The 18,589-nt window shown below is 36.5% G+C and overlaps 2 protein-coding genes across 6 annotated transcripts in view; one reads left to right on the top strand and one right to left on the bottom strand.

The window, feature by feature from the left end:
• The window catches only part of LOC102688735 (isoaspartyl peptidase/L-asparaginase), a 60,650-nt gene extending 51,317 nt beyond the window's left edge, over positions 1 to 9,333 (bottom strand). For both annotated transcript variants that reach the window (XR_001480354.2, XM_015363142.2), the window contains exons 1-2: positions 9,254 to 9,333; positions 8,217 to 8,269 (exon numbers count right to left, since the gene is read on the bottom strand). The gene's annotated coding sequence lies outside the window, so the exon portion shown is untranslated. The remainder of the gene's footprint in view (positions 1 to 8,216; positions 8,270 to 9,253) is intronic.
• Positions 9,334 to 9,340: 7 nt separating this feature from the next.
• The window catches only part of khdrbs2 (KH domain containing, RNA binding, signal transduction associated 2), a 123,588-nt gene continuing 114,339 nt past the window's right edge, over positions 9,341 to 18,589 (top strand). For 3 of the 4 annotated variants that reach the window (XR_001480350.2, XR_001480349.2, XM_015363141.2), the window contains exon 1: positions 9,341 to 9,770. Coding sequence is in view for 2 of the 4 variants with exons in the window: in XM_015363141.2 (XP_015218627.1) it covers positions 9,662 to 9,770 (109 nt within the window). In the remaining 2 variants the exon portion in view is untranslated. The remainder of the gene's footprint in view (positions 9,771 to 18,589) is intronic. The other variant, XM_006638696.3, reaches the window with a different exon arrangement.

Here is an 18,589-nt window from a genome sequence, read left to right as displayed (position 1 = left end):
TCTTTCAGGTATTTATTTTCCTCTGCTTGTTCACAGTCGGCGATATCTCACGGAATCCTAGGTGTCATAAAAGTTCCAATGCCAAAGAAAAAATAATTATTTTCTCATAAGCATGTTTTATATCCTAGTTTAATGTGTGATAGCTCCAAAGCCTGGGGCTATGGGGGGTATTTTCCTGGGCTATTCAAAATATCTGAACAACTGCTTTCAGTGGGTGCAGATTAAAATTATATTGAGTATGAATGGAACAAAGGAATAATATTCAGGAAATAAAAAAAATAACCTTAAGGAAACCATGAAGCATTTAAAATCAACAGAGCTGTCAAACTGAAACATTTCCTGCCAAGTTCACCATGTCTTAATATCCCCTTACTTCCTCTAAACAGGGTAGTTAATAATTTAAGCAGAGTGCTATTATATTTCTACATTTTTGAACTCAGCTAAAATAACAAATACATCATTTCCTTGTTTGTTAAATTTATGGTGGTCTCTGATATACAATAAAGTTGATAGTTGTTGGAGAAATTGAAGTTAACCCAAGACCAGTGATGATTTAAGTGTTTTTAATATTAGTATGTTTCCCCTTGCTACACAGGAATATAAATTCATTAGTTTAGGTCATGAAATATTTTTTTTCTCTGGTACAAAGTTATACCATAGGGCCCTGTTTTCTTGCCTCTTGACAACATTTAGCTATGCTTGTAATCATGAATCTTGTTAGAGTATACGCTCTGAGGCACAAAGTTAATTTGCTATAAGCAGCTTCAAATGTTTTAGGCTGCAGTACAGTGCTTGGGACTGTATGTGTGCATATGTAGTTTTATGTTTTACTTGTGTAAAATCCTATTTGAGGGTCGCTGGAGTTTATTATCTTGCTAAACTCAGCTGAAGCTGCTACAGTATTTTAAAATGAACATAAATATGGCTTGTGAAAAATGTTAACTATCCAGCTCTGAATCTTACAAAATACATTTTTGTTATTTTTGTGTTTCTTAGCACTGTAAGATATTTTTCTATGGCATTATTTTCAATATTAAGTACATTTTGAAGACTTTAAACAGAGAAGGGATGAATAGAAAGCTAACCAGCTTTATTTCTTTTTATTATTTCAGCAAAAAACTATTTTTAAATTGAATGAGGGATAATAATAATATGGTGTTTACAAGATGTTCCTAATTATCTTTGTAAATTAAATGTGAACTAGATTTATTCTGAAAACTGGCACATTCTAATGAGGGTTCTTGTTTTAATTTGGAAATAGTAGAACACTTATATTAACTTCTGCTTATTACCGTAACAACAGAATGTGACAGTTTAAAGTATCTGGTATAGCTGGTAGAAACACAATACAGAAAATGAAGACCAATTACTCTTACTGAAGACAATTTACAAATGGGAAATTATTCATCCATATTACTATGCAAAATCATATTTTAATTATGAACCAATACGCTTTTCTAATAGAGAAAAACATGAGGATTATATCCAAATTTTAACTTGTTTAAAAATGTTTTAGTAATTGATAAATTAATAAACTACTAGAGCACTTCATGATGTTTCTCAGAGATTCACCATGAATACATGACTTTCAAACAAAAATTCTAAGGAGTGAATTCCAAAAGAGAACATTCTACTGTAATATAAATCATAAATTAATCTTTCATGTTAATCTGTCTCTGCATTTCTTTAACGTTGTACAGTGGCAGATATTTAAACCATTTCCCTTTTGATAAACTGAAAGCAATTGTGAATGAAGCATAGTGCTATTTGAAATTTGCAGTATTGAAACTGACCACTAGAGAGCTCTAAGAATCCACACTACTACACAAGCCCAATTAAGAAGGCTTGTGAGAACATGTTTGTGGGTTGGTGGGGAGCTGTAGATCCAAAAAGCATTAGAAGGCTCGGAATCTGCCATTGTACAGATTCAAGAACTGCCTCTTGCCGATTTATGACAAAATAAATTATTCCTGCAAGAAACTAATCCCTCGTTTGTAAACGTAAAAAATATTAGAAAAAATTCAAAAACATATGGTCCCACCTTGCGACTGTTGCTTGCTGGGATGGGCTCTGGCTCCCCTGAGACCCTGCATTGGATTAAGCAGTTAGAAATGTGATGGATGGATTTATGATTGGAATATACAGATTTCATCACATGATGATAGAAATCTCATCTAACAGGCACTCCTGACCTTCAAGAAAAGATTACTTTCTTTCATGTTAAAGGTGACCCAACCTCACAAAGGATTTTTCAAATGGTAATGCGTATGTTATTAGTAGCTTAAAGGTAAATAAATCTGAATGAATTAGAACCTCTGGGGCTGAAATATCTTTTGTTTGTGCCTGCACGAGCGCTCAATTGACAGCCTTAACTGGGAGCTGTGACCTCTAGGGAACACAAAAGGAGTTTCTGTTTCTTAACACAGCGGTGTGTGCATCTCCAAAGTTTCTGCTGAAGATGAAGACATCTCTTCTCCACATTTCAGTTCTAATTCCTGTATCATAGATCTCTTGAAAAGCAGCACGTGAATTTTATGATACATCATAAATTAAGGTGCAGGGAGCTTTTGCTTATGAAGAACTGTTCCTCCACTTTCTTTAATGTTGTTTTAGTGTTTGTAGTCTTACAAATTCAGTACAAGGTTGCATTTGAGGTAATTTTAACGATACACACCATAAGGTCCTGTCAGGAACACATATTAGAAAGTTTCTTTGGGAAAGCAGACTGACTCAATCTACTTTATATCAAAGTTACACAGTCATCAGAACTACTTAAACAGAAGAATATAAATATATGTGGACAGTATATATATATATGATTAAAGTTTGAATTGCAGGATTTCCCTTTTACTTTCTTTAATAAAGCCAATGTTTTAATGTTCAAATCTTGATTGTTTAATATTGATATTATCAAAGTACAAGTTTGGGAATGTATCAGTTTACATTTTGATATATACAGTATATACAGTATACAGATTCATACCCTTAATATAGTGTCACCTATTTTGAATTACAAAAGGACAGAAACCTGATCTAAGCAGTGTCTGTGTGCTTTTCACTTGCCCATGTTCATAAAGAGATATTAAGAGGCTTTGAAATTTTTCATACCCTTTTCTGATCAGTGCTTATCTCTTAATTTTTGCTTGAAATTCACTAGCTGACTGAGTGATCTTAGAGAGTTAAGTGTATTTATTCTGAAATCATGTGAATAACTATTATTGTGCACAGAGGCCATTCAACTAATTGTGCTTTAATACAAAAGGGTTTTAATATGTATGCAATCGTGATTCATCATAATTTATTTTCATGTTAATTTTTTTCTGCTTTTTTTTTTGCTTTTTGCTTTGAATCCGTGGTGTAGATTGTGGATGTAACATATATTAACTTTCACTTTTCACTGACGCACCTACCCACCTGAACATATATTAATTGCTACCTCAAAGTATTATGACAGCAAGCTTTATAGCGACAAAATGTGAAAATGGTGCAAGGGTCTAAATACTTTTGCAGGGCACTGTATATAAAATTAAATAAATAAATGAAATTAAGTAAATAAAATGATCAAACACCCTAAAATAACACACTTAAATCTCAGGTCTGTAATTTTAGTGTCTCAATTTATCACGCATTGATCTCTCTTATAAAATCTGCTCAGATGGTCAAAGAAAATATTCTTTAACCAGTCATTCCGAGACACTTTTTTCAGTTGCCTTAATATTTCAGAGAGAAAATCTATTACACTGCATGCTCCTTTATCCCTTATTCACCTTTTTTTGTACAGCACAAATTTATATAAATGTGCCACAATTTTAACATCACTTCAGCTGTCCTCACTGGAATTAATGATCTCAGTGTATCATTTTTTTTTTTTCAAACAATCAGTTATGAGTGAAAGTTGTGCAGTGAAAACTACATTTGAAAAATTGCAGCACCGTCTATGGAGAGTCAGAGAGTTAATAGTGGCTGCACGTGAGGTTTATCATTGTTGCTCTGTGGATTCTAAGTTTACTGTTAAAATCTTAATGTTTAAGTACATTTTAGTGCTTTAGCAGAAAAAAATAAATTGTCCACTGGCCATAAAAAGAACAATGACAGTTATGAGAAAGACATTGCATTTGAGGTATTTTTCTCACCTGCTCCATCAAAATGCAGATCTTCTTTATTGTGGAGGCAGTAACACAAACTTAAGGACAATTCAGAAAAACTGAAATATTAAACGTTGGTAAGAGAACTTAATTGAGTTCTTTTCTAAGAATCACAATGGTAATATTATATAGTCTAAATGTTGGGGAGTAGCACCAAGCTTCTTTCAAGTAATATGCCCATACCTCATGTTATTACAAACACTTCATTTTTTACATCACACACACCTCTCAGACTACAGGTAGTTCCTTTCCTGTACCAGAAGGGAAAGCTTAGCTTAGAATTTGGCTGTAATTGAAACAATCATATGTGAGATGACAACCATAACACCATGGAAAAAATCCAAACTTATAAAGAAAAAACTACAGTCAGATGTTGTGTATGATAGCTGATTTTCTTGATAATGCAGTCTTTCCACAGGCTCTTAATGTCCTCAGAGTGGGTGGAAGTTCACAGCACTTCTGGGGCATTGATTTTTTAGACTGTTTAGTCCAGAGGGAAGCATGGAGTCTCTTAACCCACCAAGAACTACAGCCTACAGCTTCCAGCTGTCTTTATCCCTAGCCAGGGTATGTTATCATGTTCCACAACAGAAGTGCTCAAATAAGTTATTTGCAAATAATATCATAAGCTATTAATTGAAATTAGAGTTGAATTTTTATTGCCCACTTTAAACAAGAATTGTGCTCTGCATTTTTAAATCTTTATATGACATGTCTTGATGATTCTTCATTAATGTCTAGTGTTTTATATGAACTTGACTATACTATCTGCCAACTTTATGACTTTCAGTTTTTCACTATAGCATTATCCTATTTAGGCCCTGTGGCTCATTTAGCTAAGTCTGCTTCATTCCTATTTGCAAAGACAATATACAATATGTGGATGAGAAAAGATGAAAATTCAGGTCTGCGTGCCAGTTAGTGAAGCACCATTTGAAATGGGGTAGAAACAGAGAAAAGGTTACACCAAATATAATTATAATCAGGCAGAACCCTGGAAAAACACTACAGTGAAGTGAACAGTGGGGATGCACTATCACTACAGGAAAATATACAAGGTTTATCCATTGACATACATCTCAACAAGACTAAATTCCAACACACACACGTGAGACTTTACGAAAAAGGGAGTTAATTAAGCACAGAAGAACTTAAACTAGGTAAAAGAGAATATTGGTTCCACTAGTCATAAAAAAGCTACTGCTTTACAGTGCAAATTGTACCTTTCATAATACAACCTCAAATTTACAGACTCAATAAAATAACTGCTATGAAGTGTAGACCAAACAGAAGAACCTTACCACATGTGAAGAGATGTCAATATATTGTGTGCAGAATGTCTTCCTTTAGCTGTGTATCACAATACCTTTGTGTTTTATGGACAGATTTTTTTATTTGTGAGAGCTTCAAGTACCTCACAGAGAACTGCACTAGCGATTACAGAATTGATATGCTGTATATCTTTTGTGATGATTGTGTAAAGGTTGTGTTCAGACAATGACTGGAACTCTTCAGGTAAAATCAAATCTATTTTAAGAAGCCACGCTTTTAAGACTTGTTTAAACTTTACAAGATCTACCATTACATTGCTTGAAAGCTACATAAATCCCATGGGAAATCCAAATAACTAATAAATACAGACCTGACATCTCTTGAATATTGGGCATTTATTAACAGAGGTGTTATTCATCTGGGGTGGCATGGCAGAGGAGTGGATAACATTGCAGCCTCACAATGCTGGGGCACTGAGCTCTACTTCAGACTGAGATGCTATCTGAATGGAATTTGGATTGTCTCCCCCATGTTCACATGGCTTTCCTCTAGGTGCTCCAGTTTCCTCCCACAGTCCAAAGACAAATGGAAGGTGAATTGGCTTCTAGACAAATTAGCCCCAGTAAGAATGTGTGCATGGTTGTGTTTGTGTTGTAATATGTCACTTTTTTAGATAACAAAGTAGTGACACATATTTGTAAAATAAATGCAAGAGCAGACAGATGAACACAGGCAATCAGGCAGGCAGCTGCATGAGCACACAGCACGTTGTTTACAGTAAGCACCACAGACAGGCTATCGCGGCAAAGGTGAGCACAGGCAATGTGGTCCAGGCAAAGACAGTCCAGCCTTAAACAGGGACAAGCAAAGCTCAAGACCGAGGGACACAGGACAAAGCACCACGGGAGAATCCAGAGAGCAAAGCCAGGGCAGTGCAGGTCTAGAATCATGGAAGCAAACAAAGAACCTGCAGTGAGCTTTAAGATACAGTTCTTGAGCACTGCCAAGTTACAGCTTACAGGAATGTAGTCTTGAACAACCTGAGGCGGGCATGGTGGATAATTGCCTCCAGGTGGTACAAGACTCCTGTCAAATTAATTACCATGGTAACTGGCACTGAATGACTGAATACTATCTTTCCCCACCACTCATCTGAGGTGACGAGTATGACGTATGTGCCCTGTGATGGACTGGTGACCCACGCAAGATGTATCTCCTGTTTTGTGCAAGTTGCTTGAGGGGATAGGCTCTGTCTCCCCCATGGCCCTGAACTGGATAATGCAGTTAGAAAACGGATGGGTCTCTGGCTATATGCCCAATTAAAATCTGTACAGATGAAAAAATCTAGGCACTGTTGTACTGTCTTTGAAGAAAAGGACTAAGATAAAGCATAGAAGCAAAAATCCTCTCTCTTCTTTTTAAACGGAAACAAGTCCAGACCTACGGGTTCAATTCCATCCATCAATTTCAAACTGCTCATGCATCGGGAAGCCCTGGTCCTCTATTAATAAGCAGCAGGTGGCTGTCCTAGAATTAGAAACTGAGTGGTCTGTTTCACTATCAGCTCAGTAAGTGCTTTCAACTTAGCAATAACGCTAGATCAAGTGGAAATGACACAGCATGAAAAAGGCTTAAATGTGCCAGTTTGGTATTAACTACAATATGTAAGAAAAGAATACTTTCAAATGAATCTTAGCTCAGCTTTCATAGTGACAATTTTGAGTGGTAAGACATCAAAACATCAAACATCAAACATCAAACATTTTTAGTTAATATGTGAAGGGCCATGACATCAACTGCATGATTTTAGGTTTATGTTGGTGTAAGTTATTTGTAAAGAGCAACAAATGATCTAAATATCTCTGACTTAGATTTAATTTAAAGTAAAATGAACGGTCTTAAATTAGTTTTGGTATGTCATCAATTGGGCAAAATAAAAGACAGTAGTAAAGAACAGAGGCCCATTTTGATCAATTCAGACCATGAAACATAAAGCCATATAAAACAGGATTTTATCTGCTATGGCTGCATATCTCATCTGTGTCCTGACCATCTTTCTAAGCACGTGGAGCGTAGGTAGATGGGTTCAGGTCCTAATTGATATTGAATCACTACTGGGAGGGTAGTAGATTGCCAGAGATTCTTTCATCAGAAGGTTTTTTCTGTAAGCCTATGAATACTTTGCTTCTTTTAATAGGAATGGAAATTGTTTGTGCTGTCACCAACTTTGGAAGATACAGTATAATGCCTTTTAAAAATTTTTAAAATTTTTAAAATTTACAGCACTTAAATGAATTTCCAAAAAGAAGCCTATGAACTGGTGACCTCTGGAATGTCTGAATCACCTATGGTCTGTCCGTGTATTCTGTAAGCATTGACAAATAGTCAAAGTAATGATGTTACAGTGGCCTTAACTGGACAGTTCTATCAGTTTTTTATTTTGCAGTCTTTTTGGCAATTTATCTTTATAACTTAATATTTTTTGTGCAAAAATAAATGTATATGAATATTAAGAAAAATAACCCTTGTACCTCTAAATGAATGTCCCAGTGTTACTTACATTCATAAATCCACAAATTTGTTTGACAATTTCTGTTTTTTTTCTTTTTTTAAGAAATAATTCTGTAAATGCAATATTTTGGTTATTAAAACATAGATATAATATACAATTTCACTTAAGGATATCACTGTATTTTGGATGAGAATATAAACATAGACAAGAATCACACATTATATAGTAGTTCAGGTGGGGACATGCAACATGCATAGGCTGCAATGGAACAAGTAAAGGTTTATTACTTATTCATGGGTGAGCACACCTGAAGAAGGCTGAGTTGTGTTTTCTTTCTTCTCTTTTCAGCATGGAATAAACACATTACATAGTGTTAGATATGCAGAGTGCACATCAGTAGGCACACATTTAGGGGAAAAAACATTATCTATGCTATCAATTTATGTGATAAGCAAAGTACAGATGTTTGCAAACATAATGGAGACTGGTCTAAAATTCATTGCTTTTTTGCATCTCCTAGACTGACTGTCACCATGCTCTAATCCATCTTGGCAAGGCAGAGCATACAACAAATCCATTGATTAGTATTCATCGTTGTACTAAACTGAGCAGCACTCACAGCACAGAAAACACATCACAAGGTCTCTGGTAAGATCCTAGCAATGCAAGCAAGTGTACAGGCTTTCTTTTCCATTCATGGGGAGATTAATGTGTACCGTGTAAGGAAGGTGAGGACGTTTCTAAATGGGCTAGGATTTCTGTTTGAGTCTGTAAAACACTATTTACTCCCTCAGCACCAGCTTTATTCACTTTTTTAGAAATATCAATTACTTGAACAACCACTTTAAAACCTTCTCGTTTTTATTCCTTAGGAAGAAAATATAAAAAATAGTAGTAAACGACAATGACATGCTTCAAAAAAACAAAGCAAGAGGTCATGAGGCTCAAGATAAAAACTACACTGAAAACGATTGCAATGAAATCAATTCATTTTCACTCCACTAGTTGAGATATAACTAAAAATAAACGATTTACATTTATTAATGGATTACATGGATTGTTATTTTTTAACGTTTTAACGTTAAATAACGTACTTAAACATTTTGCGTTTTGATTTTCAGGGGATTCAATTTTGTATGTAAATTTGAAACAAATTGCATTTGACCAACAGAAATACTCAGTATAACGGGCGGACAATAATGATTAGATTACTAAACTCAAGTTCTGTACTACATATCTATAAATCGTTGTATTGTCTTCGCAGTGTGGGAGGAATAATAATAATAATGATAATTTCGTCATTATGATGTGGGCCTCCACTTACTGAAGTCTTTCTCCATCTCTTCCCCACGTGTAGTGAGCGCTCAGCACCACGGACAGCAGCTTCAAGGTGCTGAAGATCCACTGTCTATCACTTCGCCGGAGCCGAGCCGCGACCAGTTGTGGCCGGAGAATGCAGTCTGTCGTTTGATATGACCAATCATGTTCTGAAGGGGCGGGAAGCAGGCAGCGCTCCAGTAGCGAAGGTGGCCACATCCAACAGGAGAGAGCCGAGCTGAGCGAGGGAGATGGGCTTTAAGCTGTGAAGTCTTATACATACACTGATCATTTGGGGGAGATTCGTTACGGCATTTCTCTCAGTGGCTGCAAAGAGAATTGCATAGCAGAGCCCGAGTGCATATTGTGAGACTGATTACTTTTTTTGTATCACCTGCGCCAGCAGTGCCAATTAATGAGGGAGCGAGGAATAATGGATCAAGATAAATACTTACCAGAGCTGATGGCCGAAAAAGATAGCTTGGATCCCTCATTTGTACACGCGATGCGTCTTTTAGCTGAAGGTAAGTTATTTTTTCGTGTTTGCTTATTTGTTTTAACCCGTCTTATTGTATTGCTGATTGAATAACAGTGTAGTCTAAATTGCCGCTCAACATAAAACGTATTTAAATTTGGGAATATATCTAATTTGATGCGAGCCTTGATTTGGAATTACAGGGTAGGTCCATGTGGTCTCATGTTATTTTGTTCTTAGTTCATGTTGCGTGCTACCCCTCGATGGGAATTACCACAGAAGTAGGTGTCGGAATCTTCGAGCGATGTAACTAATAGAAGGAAAATTAGACACCGCTTTCGTTCTGCGCTTTTCCTTTATTACTACAAGGTGCTGCCGGTTCTGACACCTTTTTTTCCGATTTTCAATTCAGAACAGTCGCGACAGTTCGATCACAGCATTTCCACGAGAGTGTCCTGGCATGTGCTGTGTGCGTGTTACAAACATTTGACGGGGCATATGTGGACTTGTGAAACATAAAAACGTGAAGAAGTGTATTATTAGATTGCTCTCATTACTGTATAAGCAACTGTGAGGGATATTTGAAAAAAAGTGAGTTCATTGCATTTGATCCGAATTTCAAATGTAGAAATATTTTAGGTTTATACTGTATATGCTAAGACATATTCTAAAACTCGACGTTTAGTATCTTTATGAGATTAAGTAAACTACTGTATGTCGGGTATGAGATGAATTTGATAAGAAGCTGGGGTGCCATGCTTTGGTTACTGTACCGATCTTCATATTGCTACTTGTATATTGAAAACGAATAATCTTGTGATGTTAATCGACGGCAAATGCACAATGATCATTTTGGCAGCGGTACTTGTACCTGTGCTGTCAAATCCCTATCTTTGCGTGGTTCTTTAGAAAACATTATTGTCACCTCTCATGACATAGTGAAAGGAGAGTGTAAAAAGTGCAAGTTTTCAACATCTACTGTCCAAAAGCAAATAATCAATAAAACCTTCTCGCATAATACTCACTGATTTATTCGTTTGTGATCTGCAGCTATAACGAGATAAATTGCGCTGGATAATGATTTCAAAAGAGTTGACCACTCAGTGTCCGTTTTGCTCACAAAGGGAAGAACATTAGTTCAGCACAGGAGTCCCGTTTTGTTATTGATATGCAAGCATTTCCTAATATCGGTTTGAAAAATGTACGATACTTAATTTATAATATTCACTGTCGATCTTCACAGACACGGAAAAGAGAAATTTTGCAGAGGATGAAACAAAAGACAATTCCTTACCAAATCAATTTTCAGATCGTACTATAATAGACTGGCATTGGGGTTTAGCTACACTTAAAGGACAGGAAACTTCTTAAGTGTCAAATGTCAAATCAAAGATTATCAATTGATTGTTAATTGGTAATTTATTTTTTTAATTCAGGGTTTTATAGTTAGTTTAGAGATGCCAAGATAAGCACCTTATCTGCTTATTAACTGGCCAAATATTCGCTGCCTCAAATCAATAATTTATTTTATGTTTATTCTGTACTATTATGGATGTGAGATAAATTAATCAGAAATGATTAATTTCCTTTTTCCATAAAAAAGGAAATCCCCAAGACCTGCCCCTGAGAGATGTAGTAAAATTTTACAGACATACTATAAAAATAACATAAATTGTATAATGTAAAAAATAACTATATTTTATGTATTTGCAAAGCGCTTTTAATCCCATTCGATCACAAAGTCCTTGATCCACCAAGGAGCTGCCATTCTGTGCCATTAGGGCCACTACAAAGTAGAGCAGATGGATAAGTGAGAAATCACTTCATCAGTGGAATTGTGGAGAAAAGTGTGGTGCATAATTTAGTATAATATAGAGTGGAATTTACCCAGGACACCGGGGTTGGAAAGCCCAATCTTAGCAAGAGTAGAATGAGATCTTTATGGACCAAGTAGTCAGGACCCTAGTTTAATGTCTCATCTGAAGGATGGAGCCCTCCACACCACGATGTACACTAGCACCATATTGGGGTATTGGCTTTGAAAATCTGGTCTGGGTGCAAGACTGCCACCTACTGGTCCAGGACAGTAAATGCAGAACACGGGATATTTATATAGTTACTTGTTTAAATAGGTGAGTTATCCAATATTCTCAAAGTAGTACCTTGTCCAAAGCACAAAGTGTTTTCTGTATGACATTCTGCATCAGGCCCATAGGCACAAATCCAAGGAAAGAGGCACATAGGTATTGGTGAGACAAATGTGTGACTGCTCTGTTCTCTCCATTAGTGTTTAGTTACTGTTGTTCTAATGCTGAAGGATGCTCATTTTAATGTGGCAGAGTTCTGCATTATTAAAAGCACATTGCTTTGACTTTTTATTTAAAACAGGAATATTTGTCAGAAACAAAATAATCGATATTAATAAAAATAACCTTTGTATAACAAGAAAAGTTTATCGTTATAACTGGAAAGTGCCTACTGTATTTATACAGACGGTACCGTCAACACTGGAACACTGATAAAACTGCCTTACTTGAGGGTACAAGAACACTGCTACACCTGGGATTTTAACCCTCTTCCTTACAGTTATGTGTCCAGATTACAGACCACTACTCAGCACTGACTTGAAGTCCATTTTGAGGATATAAAATCATGTAATTACAGATCTTATTCTAGACCATGGAGCAAAATTGCTAAAAGCCTCTTCACAAACTGTGCGTGTGTTTTGGGAGATAGAAAGTTTAGTCCTCACTTAGACCTCAGTTGCTATCAATTGGCACATGTGGTTATCAAAGGAGACTTCATATACAGAACGGGCAAAATGTGAGTAGCAGCTGAACATTTCCCATGGGCTGTGCTTTGTCTAAAACACATATCCTGTATTTCAGTGGCAGGGAAAAAGAGCTTTTGTCCCTTATGGTCCAGTGAGTGCTCTAGAAGCTCAAAACTACAGTAGATGTTAACTGAGCTACCTGCTAAAGTAGCCCATTATCGACTATTTCTTGTTTTCCATTTGGTGTACTTTGAAACGTGTAGTTATAATAAAGCTGTTTATTTGCCAGTTGATATGTTCTGTGTAGTGTGTTTTATAAATGGCTGCACTTTTTAGAATACAGACAGGATTCCAAATGGGGTCCACACTCCGCAGCTGGAGTACCACAAATAAAAAAAATTCGAAAGGGCGGAGGAATTGTAATAACCTGTTGCGATGGTTAATCAAACTGGTTATTAAATTAAGTGCCTTTAATAAATAATCTGTAGGTTGGGGTGTGGAAGGCAGCGCATGTTTTGTTGATTTCCGTATTGCACAGGGAAACACAATAAAACAGGTGCTAGACCTGCAACTAATTACTCACATTTATTTGTTCACTGCAGGAACCTCTAGGCATTCTCTGCAGATCGGCATTGTTTCCACACACTCAGATCACACAAAGATCAATTATTTACTGTTTACATTGGTGTTTCTCCTCCACAAAATTTCTCTGCCGTTTTGATTGCAGTGAGGGATCTCTTCAAGGATTTTTTTGTGGCGTAGTTTAAGGAATACTATGTGAACGCTGCTCATTCGTGATAATAAACCATTCAACTGTTGCAAACGTATCTTTGCGATTCTAGGTCTGCTTTTTCACTGCCTTAAAATACTTCATGAGCTCAAGATCAAGTAACACAAAACTTACATTTTTGATAGGGAATCAGCACAGCTGTTTTTCACCTGTAAAAGTGAATGAAGTTTGATACTATAATGTCTTCTCTTAATTATTCATTTATAGTACTGCAAATATGGGTTGAGTGTGTAAATCGACATTGACTACCAAACAAATCTGTGGATGAAGCTCCAATGTAATCATTCCTTTTTAAAAGCATCAGAGCTTTCAGAGTGGATTCTCTACTTAATGGCAAATGCAGTCTTTAAATGTACAGTATTACTGTAGTCTTAACACTTCTTAAAAACAAGAAAACTTGTATACAGTCTTTATAATAGAGGGGTAGAGAGGGACCTTTGAATGATCACAAAACAGATGTTAATTTACACTTTTAAGCTGGTGAAACCCCTATTATTGTACGTGTGTCTTAATCACTGATATTTAGCATATAGTATTAGCACCAGCACACTATAACAATAGGTCCGTTTTTCATTCCTCCCCAGAGATGAGTGCTTACGTCTCCCATAAATAATGTTGGCAATATATAACGATAAAAATGTTCAATGAAAAAAATGACTTTGGCAAATATCCTAATATTTGTAATGCCCAATTAAGATGTGTTTGACTATGGTGTGATGGTTATTGCAACTCTTAGGTCCTAGATTCGATTTAGAACTGGGGCCGTGTTTCTGAATTTGCACATTTTTACTTTATCCCCCATTTTTTTTCTGAGAGCTCTGTTTTCCAGACCTCTAGCAGGCATGCTGGCTTCGTTAATTTGTGCATTTAATTTGTCCTGCATACTTGAGTACATGTGTTTGTGTGTTTGTGAACCCTGTAATGGACCAGTTGCCCTATGCCTCTGCATTAGCTCTCATGAGAATGAGTGGTTTTCTGATCATGGTAGATGGATGATGCCCAGAACTGAAGTCTTAAACCTCTTTTATTACACTTCTAAAATATCTGAATCCCAGTTTCCCCTTTCTCGAAGCACAAACTTTATACCCAGATGAGATTTTGTCCTCGTATAAAGCTTCCGGGCTCCATCTGTCTGGCACTGTTTGTAAGATGCACACAATGCAAAGCAAGAGAAAAATCCTCTTTTCTCCACCTCCTCTCTCAAGTACACAAGCAGGATTAATGCTAGTTTTCATTTGCAGAAAAAGAAAAATACACCACAAGCCATTGGCAGTGGTTCTAACATTTTTAACTTTCATCTGAGATAGGCCTGCTGATACTTAGATACTGCCCTGCATGTTGAATTCATTAAACACGTGTTTTAGAAGCCATTCATTTCTAAACATGTATAATAATGACGTACTGTTTGAAACAGCATTTAAAATATATTACATGTGTGCTTTGTATCAGAAACCCAGAGAAAATAGAAGCGGTTTAAAGAACTGCTTGGTGGTGCTTGAAATTTAATCAGTAGATAAATCATTTACTGTATGTAGTTAGAGCTTTACCTGAGGTGAAGCATCTCTCATTCATTCTGACTGTATTAGTGTTTGGGGAAATCCCTACACAAGCGAGTTCTCCTTCAGCAGCACAATAATGCTCTGGGCCGGCATGTTTGGAAAACAACACTGCCAAAAAATATTGTTATTGTTTCTTTGTTTCTATTTGCAGCTTCAGATGAGAGCAGGGTATTTATGAATCACCTAGTGTATGTCACTGGGACCAGCTGAGTGCTCTAATTTATTACTGCATTTGTACATTTTGACGTAGATAATATTCGGAATTTAGATACAGCAACTATACAACCTCTGTATTCTTTATGGGTGACAGTGTCCAAACCATTAAATAAACAGTATAAACAGTACACTGTTTCTATATTAGACAAAAACAGTCAAATGCATTGGCAAAAAGAGAATGATTCTGATGATCATGAGAATATTATTCAATTTTTTCATTAGTGCTCTTCAGAAAAAACCCAAAGTGACTAGGTGACACATTCAGATTATGGTGTAATATGCTGGCCATTTTCAAAACCTGTGGAGAGAGAGTCTGTCAAATGTGCAAAATATCTTTAAAGCTTTTTTTTTTTACTGGTTCCCAGTGACATTATCCAGTTGTGATCTGAAGGACTAATCAATACTGTATCTTATACAGATGTTCCATAGAAGGCCTAGGTTATAATGTGCATTATTTTAAAGTTAAATTCCACCATTTCACTATTATTCCACTGCACCCAGTAGTTGTAAGAATTCTCACTGATTTTTTTTTTGTGCCAGCTGGAACAGGTTCTTAACCTGGCATTAAGGAGACCAGCAAATAAGAAATTACATTAATCAATCTTTCAGGTTACTACAGCAAGCAGGCAGTTGACTATTTTCCCCTTGGTTTGTTTGTGAATCATCCCTGATGTTTTATTCCATTTGTCAGAAATTGGCAGACACTGGCTTTGCATTGAAAAAGGACTGAGATAGCCCAAGGGGAGGTATGGATCATTGCTTGACTGCCAGTTTATATTTACTCATAAGAGTTACTTATTAATCTCTTTTGACTCTCTTTATTGTATTCAGGAGCCTGGTCATGTGCGAACATTTCACAGATAACTGGCTAAAAGCTACCGTTCACAGTGTCAGACCTGGTGAACGCAGCAGAAAGGGAAACTGCAATTTCTAAAAGATACAACCGTCAGACCGTGGTGCTGTTACACAAAGGTATTCATCTTTTTCATCTCATCTTCAACAGTTTGAAGATGTCTGTAATAGAGACAGGCTTACCTGTGATAACCAGCAAGAAATACAAATGCACTTAAAACATTTAAATACCACTCTTAAAAACACTGACTACAACAATGCCATTTTTTAAAACTATATTTAAATCGGCATGAATTCAGCTCAGCATTGAATAGCAACATAACCCAAGATGTTGGGCTACTGTACAGTATGTTTTGTTGGTTTCTGTTGTTAAGTCACGATTGATTTCACATGCACTGGTGTTCATGTTAAAGTGCAACAGAAACTATGCTAGTCTATTTCAGAAGTGTCAAATCCTTGTCTAGAAGATCACAGCCCAGCAGATTTCTGGCTTTTCAAATGACCGGAATCTATCTGGTCCAGAATGACCAGAATCTTGGAAATGGGACCAAACACTAAGTTTGTCTTTTCAAGCAAATAATTAGTAGAGCAGGGAAGCAGAGAGCTGAACTGGAATGATACGGTTCCAGTTTCACAGCAGCTGTCCGGGACTGGGCTGGAAACCCCAGTTCAAGATCATGCTGTTGATGTTTAAATCCATATAAACAGCCTCTTTTAGAACAGGAAGTTATGAGTACTTATTTTGCTTTTTGCAAACTATCAAACTCGGTAGCAAATACAATACCATGGATGGACAGAAATTTGCTATCTGTATATGACTTGTGGAAAATCTAAATATTTTGTTACTAAATTTTCAATAATGTGAACTTGATGGCCCCTTGTGGACTGAAATATAAACATAGGAAGCTCCTGAGCTTTGATTTTTGTTCCTTTTCTGAAGCCCATATATTGTGAATTCACTACCCCTGTGGATGATGATGAGGACTAAGGGTGTTAAGAAATGAAGTTTTGACAAAGGAGACGATCCCCAGTTCATGGCCTTGCTGCGTTTTCCCAGCAGCAGCTCCCACGAGGCCCAGAGGCCCAGAGGCCCGGAGGCCCGGAGGCCCGGAGGCCCGGAGGCCCGGAGGCCCGGAGGCCCTCCTCTCCATGTCCAGGATGCTGCTCCAGGCCAGCTCATGCTGAAAGGGGGACTACCATCCTTTCGCATAACCGTGTAATTGTATGAAGTTGTGGGAAGTTGTCAGTATCTCCTGCAAGATTAACTTCACTTCTGTTTTTTTACCATGAATCACAAAGCTTTACAAAAGTTTTAAAAGTTTATCTAAGAATCCTTTTGACTACAACAAAGGTGGATTCTGGTGTGATATGGTGTGATATGATGGTTCTAGCTCTGAAACTAGCTCAGTACGTGAAGTCTAGAATGATTCTTATTTATGTGTTTTAGGATTGGGAGTACATGGTGGAGATCAGTCCTTATATCTGATGAAAAATCTGATATTGAAGCTGTTTTAACTTGCACATTTTCTGGATCGCAGCAGAGTAGAAACTCACACATTTATGCCATGTTTCTTCTTTAAGACAAAATGACTTTAAAAAAAATACAAAATTGAGATAACAGGATCAATGAAATTCTGAGACAACAAAAGTTGAAAAGAAAAGTGGGCCTTGAGATGCTTAATTAGAAGCATCAAAAATGATGTGATCACGTCTTGCAGACTTTGGAGAAAATATTGCAACCTTTTAATTTAGACTCTTTCACTAGTGAAATTAAAGTACTTTTGTACACGTTCAGACTCTGATATAAAGGCCAGAGTTTTGTCTCGTGTTTTTGTTTCTCAGAGAATATACATACTGCATAATTGAACATTATAATATTCAAAATAATGAGATTATATTAGACATGTTTGGATCAGAAATATCTGTTAATAGAGCTGATGAGCAATTCGAGGTGTCAGAGGATCAGAGTACACCCTATCTGTTCAGATCTATTCAGGTACCTCCCTGGTGTGACATTCACATTCACAGGGCTAGAGAACTGTATGAGACCGTTTTTTTATCAATTCAAAATATATGACTGACTGCCTTTACTGAATATTCAAAATTACAACTAAACAAGAAATCTGAAATTGAAGACCTCCTTTCAAATTTAACCCTTTTGTTTTCTTTGTAAAATGCATTTTATAATCAATGAATCACTGTAAAGTGTTTTTCTGTAATCACTTTAATTTAACTTCAAAGTTCTGGTCTTAATAAGCTCCCATAGAGCACCTAACAAACACTCCAAATTGTATTCTCAGATATACGAGTTTCCAAAATCACTGTAATGCTCCCTTCAGTTTGTTGTTCCTCCTTAACAATCAGAATGATTTCCAAGTGTGTGTAAAGCACTATAGTGGTATCAGATAAGACCCAGGACAGGGAAGACAGTGCTTTGGATTTTGTTCCTCAGCCGTTAAATAAATAATGCTGTTACAAGGTTAGATGAAGCGCACTGAAGTCAAATGGGAGATAAGAACTGCATGTTCATCGGTGATGAAAGACAGCTTCTTGTATAGATTGCTCACAGAAATTAAAATTTCTGGATCATCTTCCACTTTAACTAGCAGGTCTTGTACTAAGAGAACATGATATTGGTGTGATACTATATCCAGTATCTATAATTTTTCATGTCATTT

This window comes from Lepisosteus oculatus, chromosome 17, assembly GCF_040954835.1.
Source record: "Lepisosteus oculatus isolate fLepOcu1 chromosome 17, fLepOcu1.hap2, whole genome shotgun sequence".
Classification (NCBI taxonomy): domain Eukaryota; kingdom Metazoa; phylum Chordata; class Actinopteri; order Semionotiformes; family Lepisosteidae; genus Lepisosteus; species Lepisosteus oculatus.
Note: the sequence above shows the minus strand (reverse complement) of the source record. Positions and strands in the feature narration are given on the sequence as shown.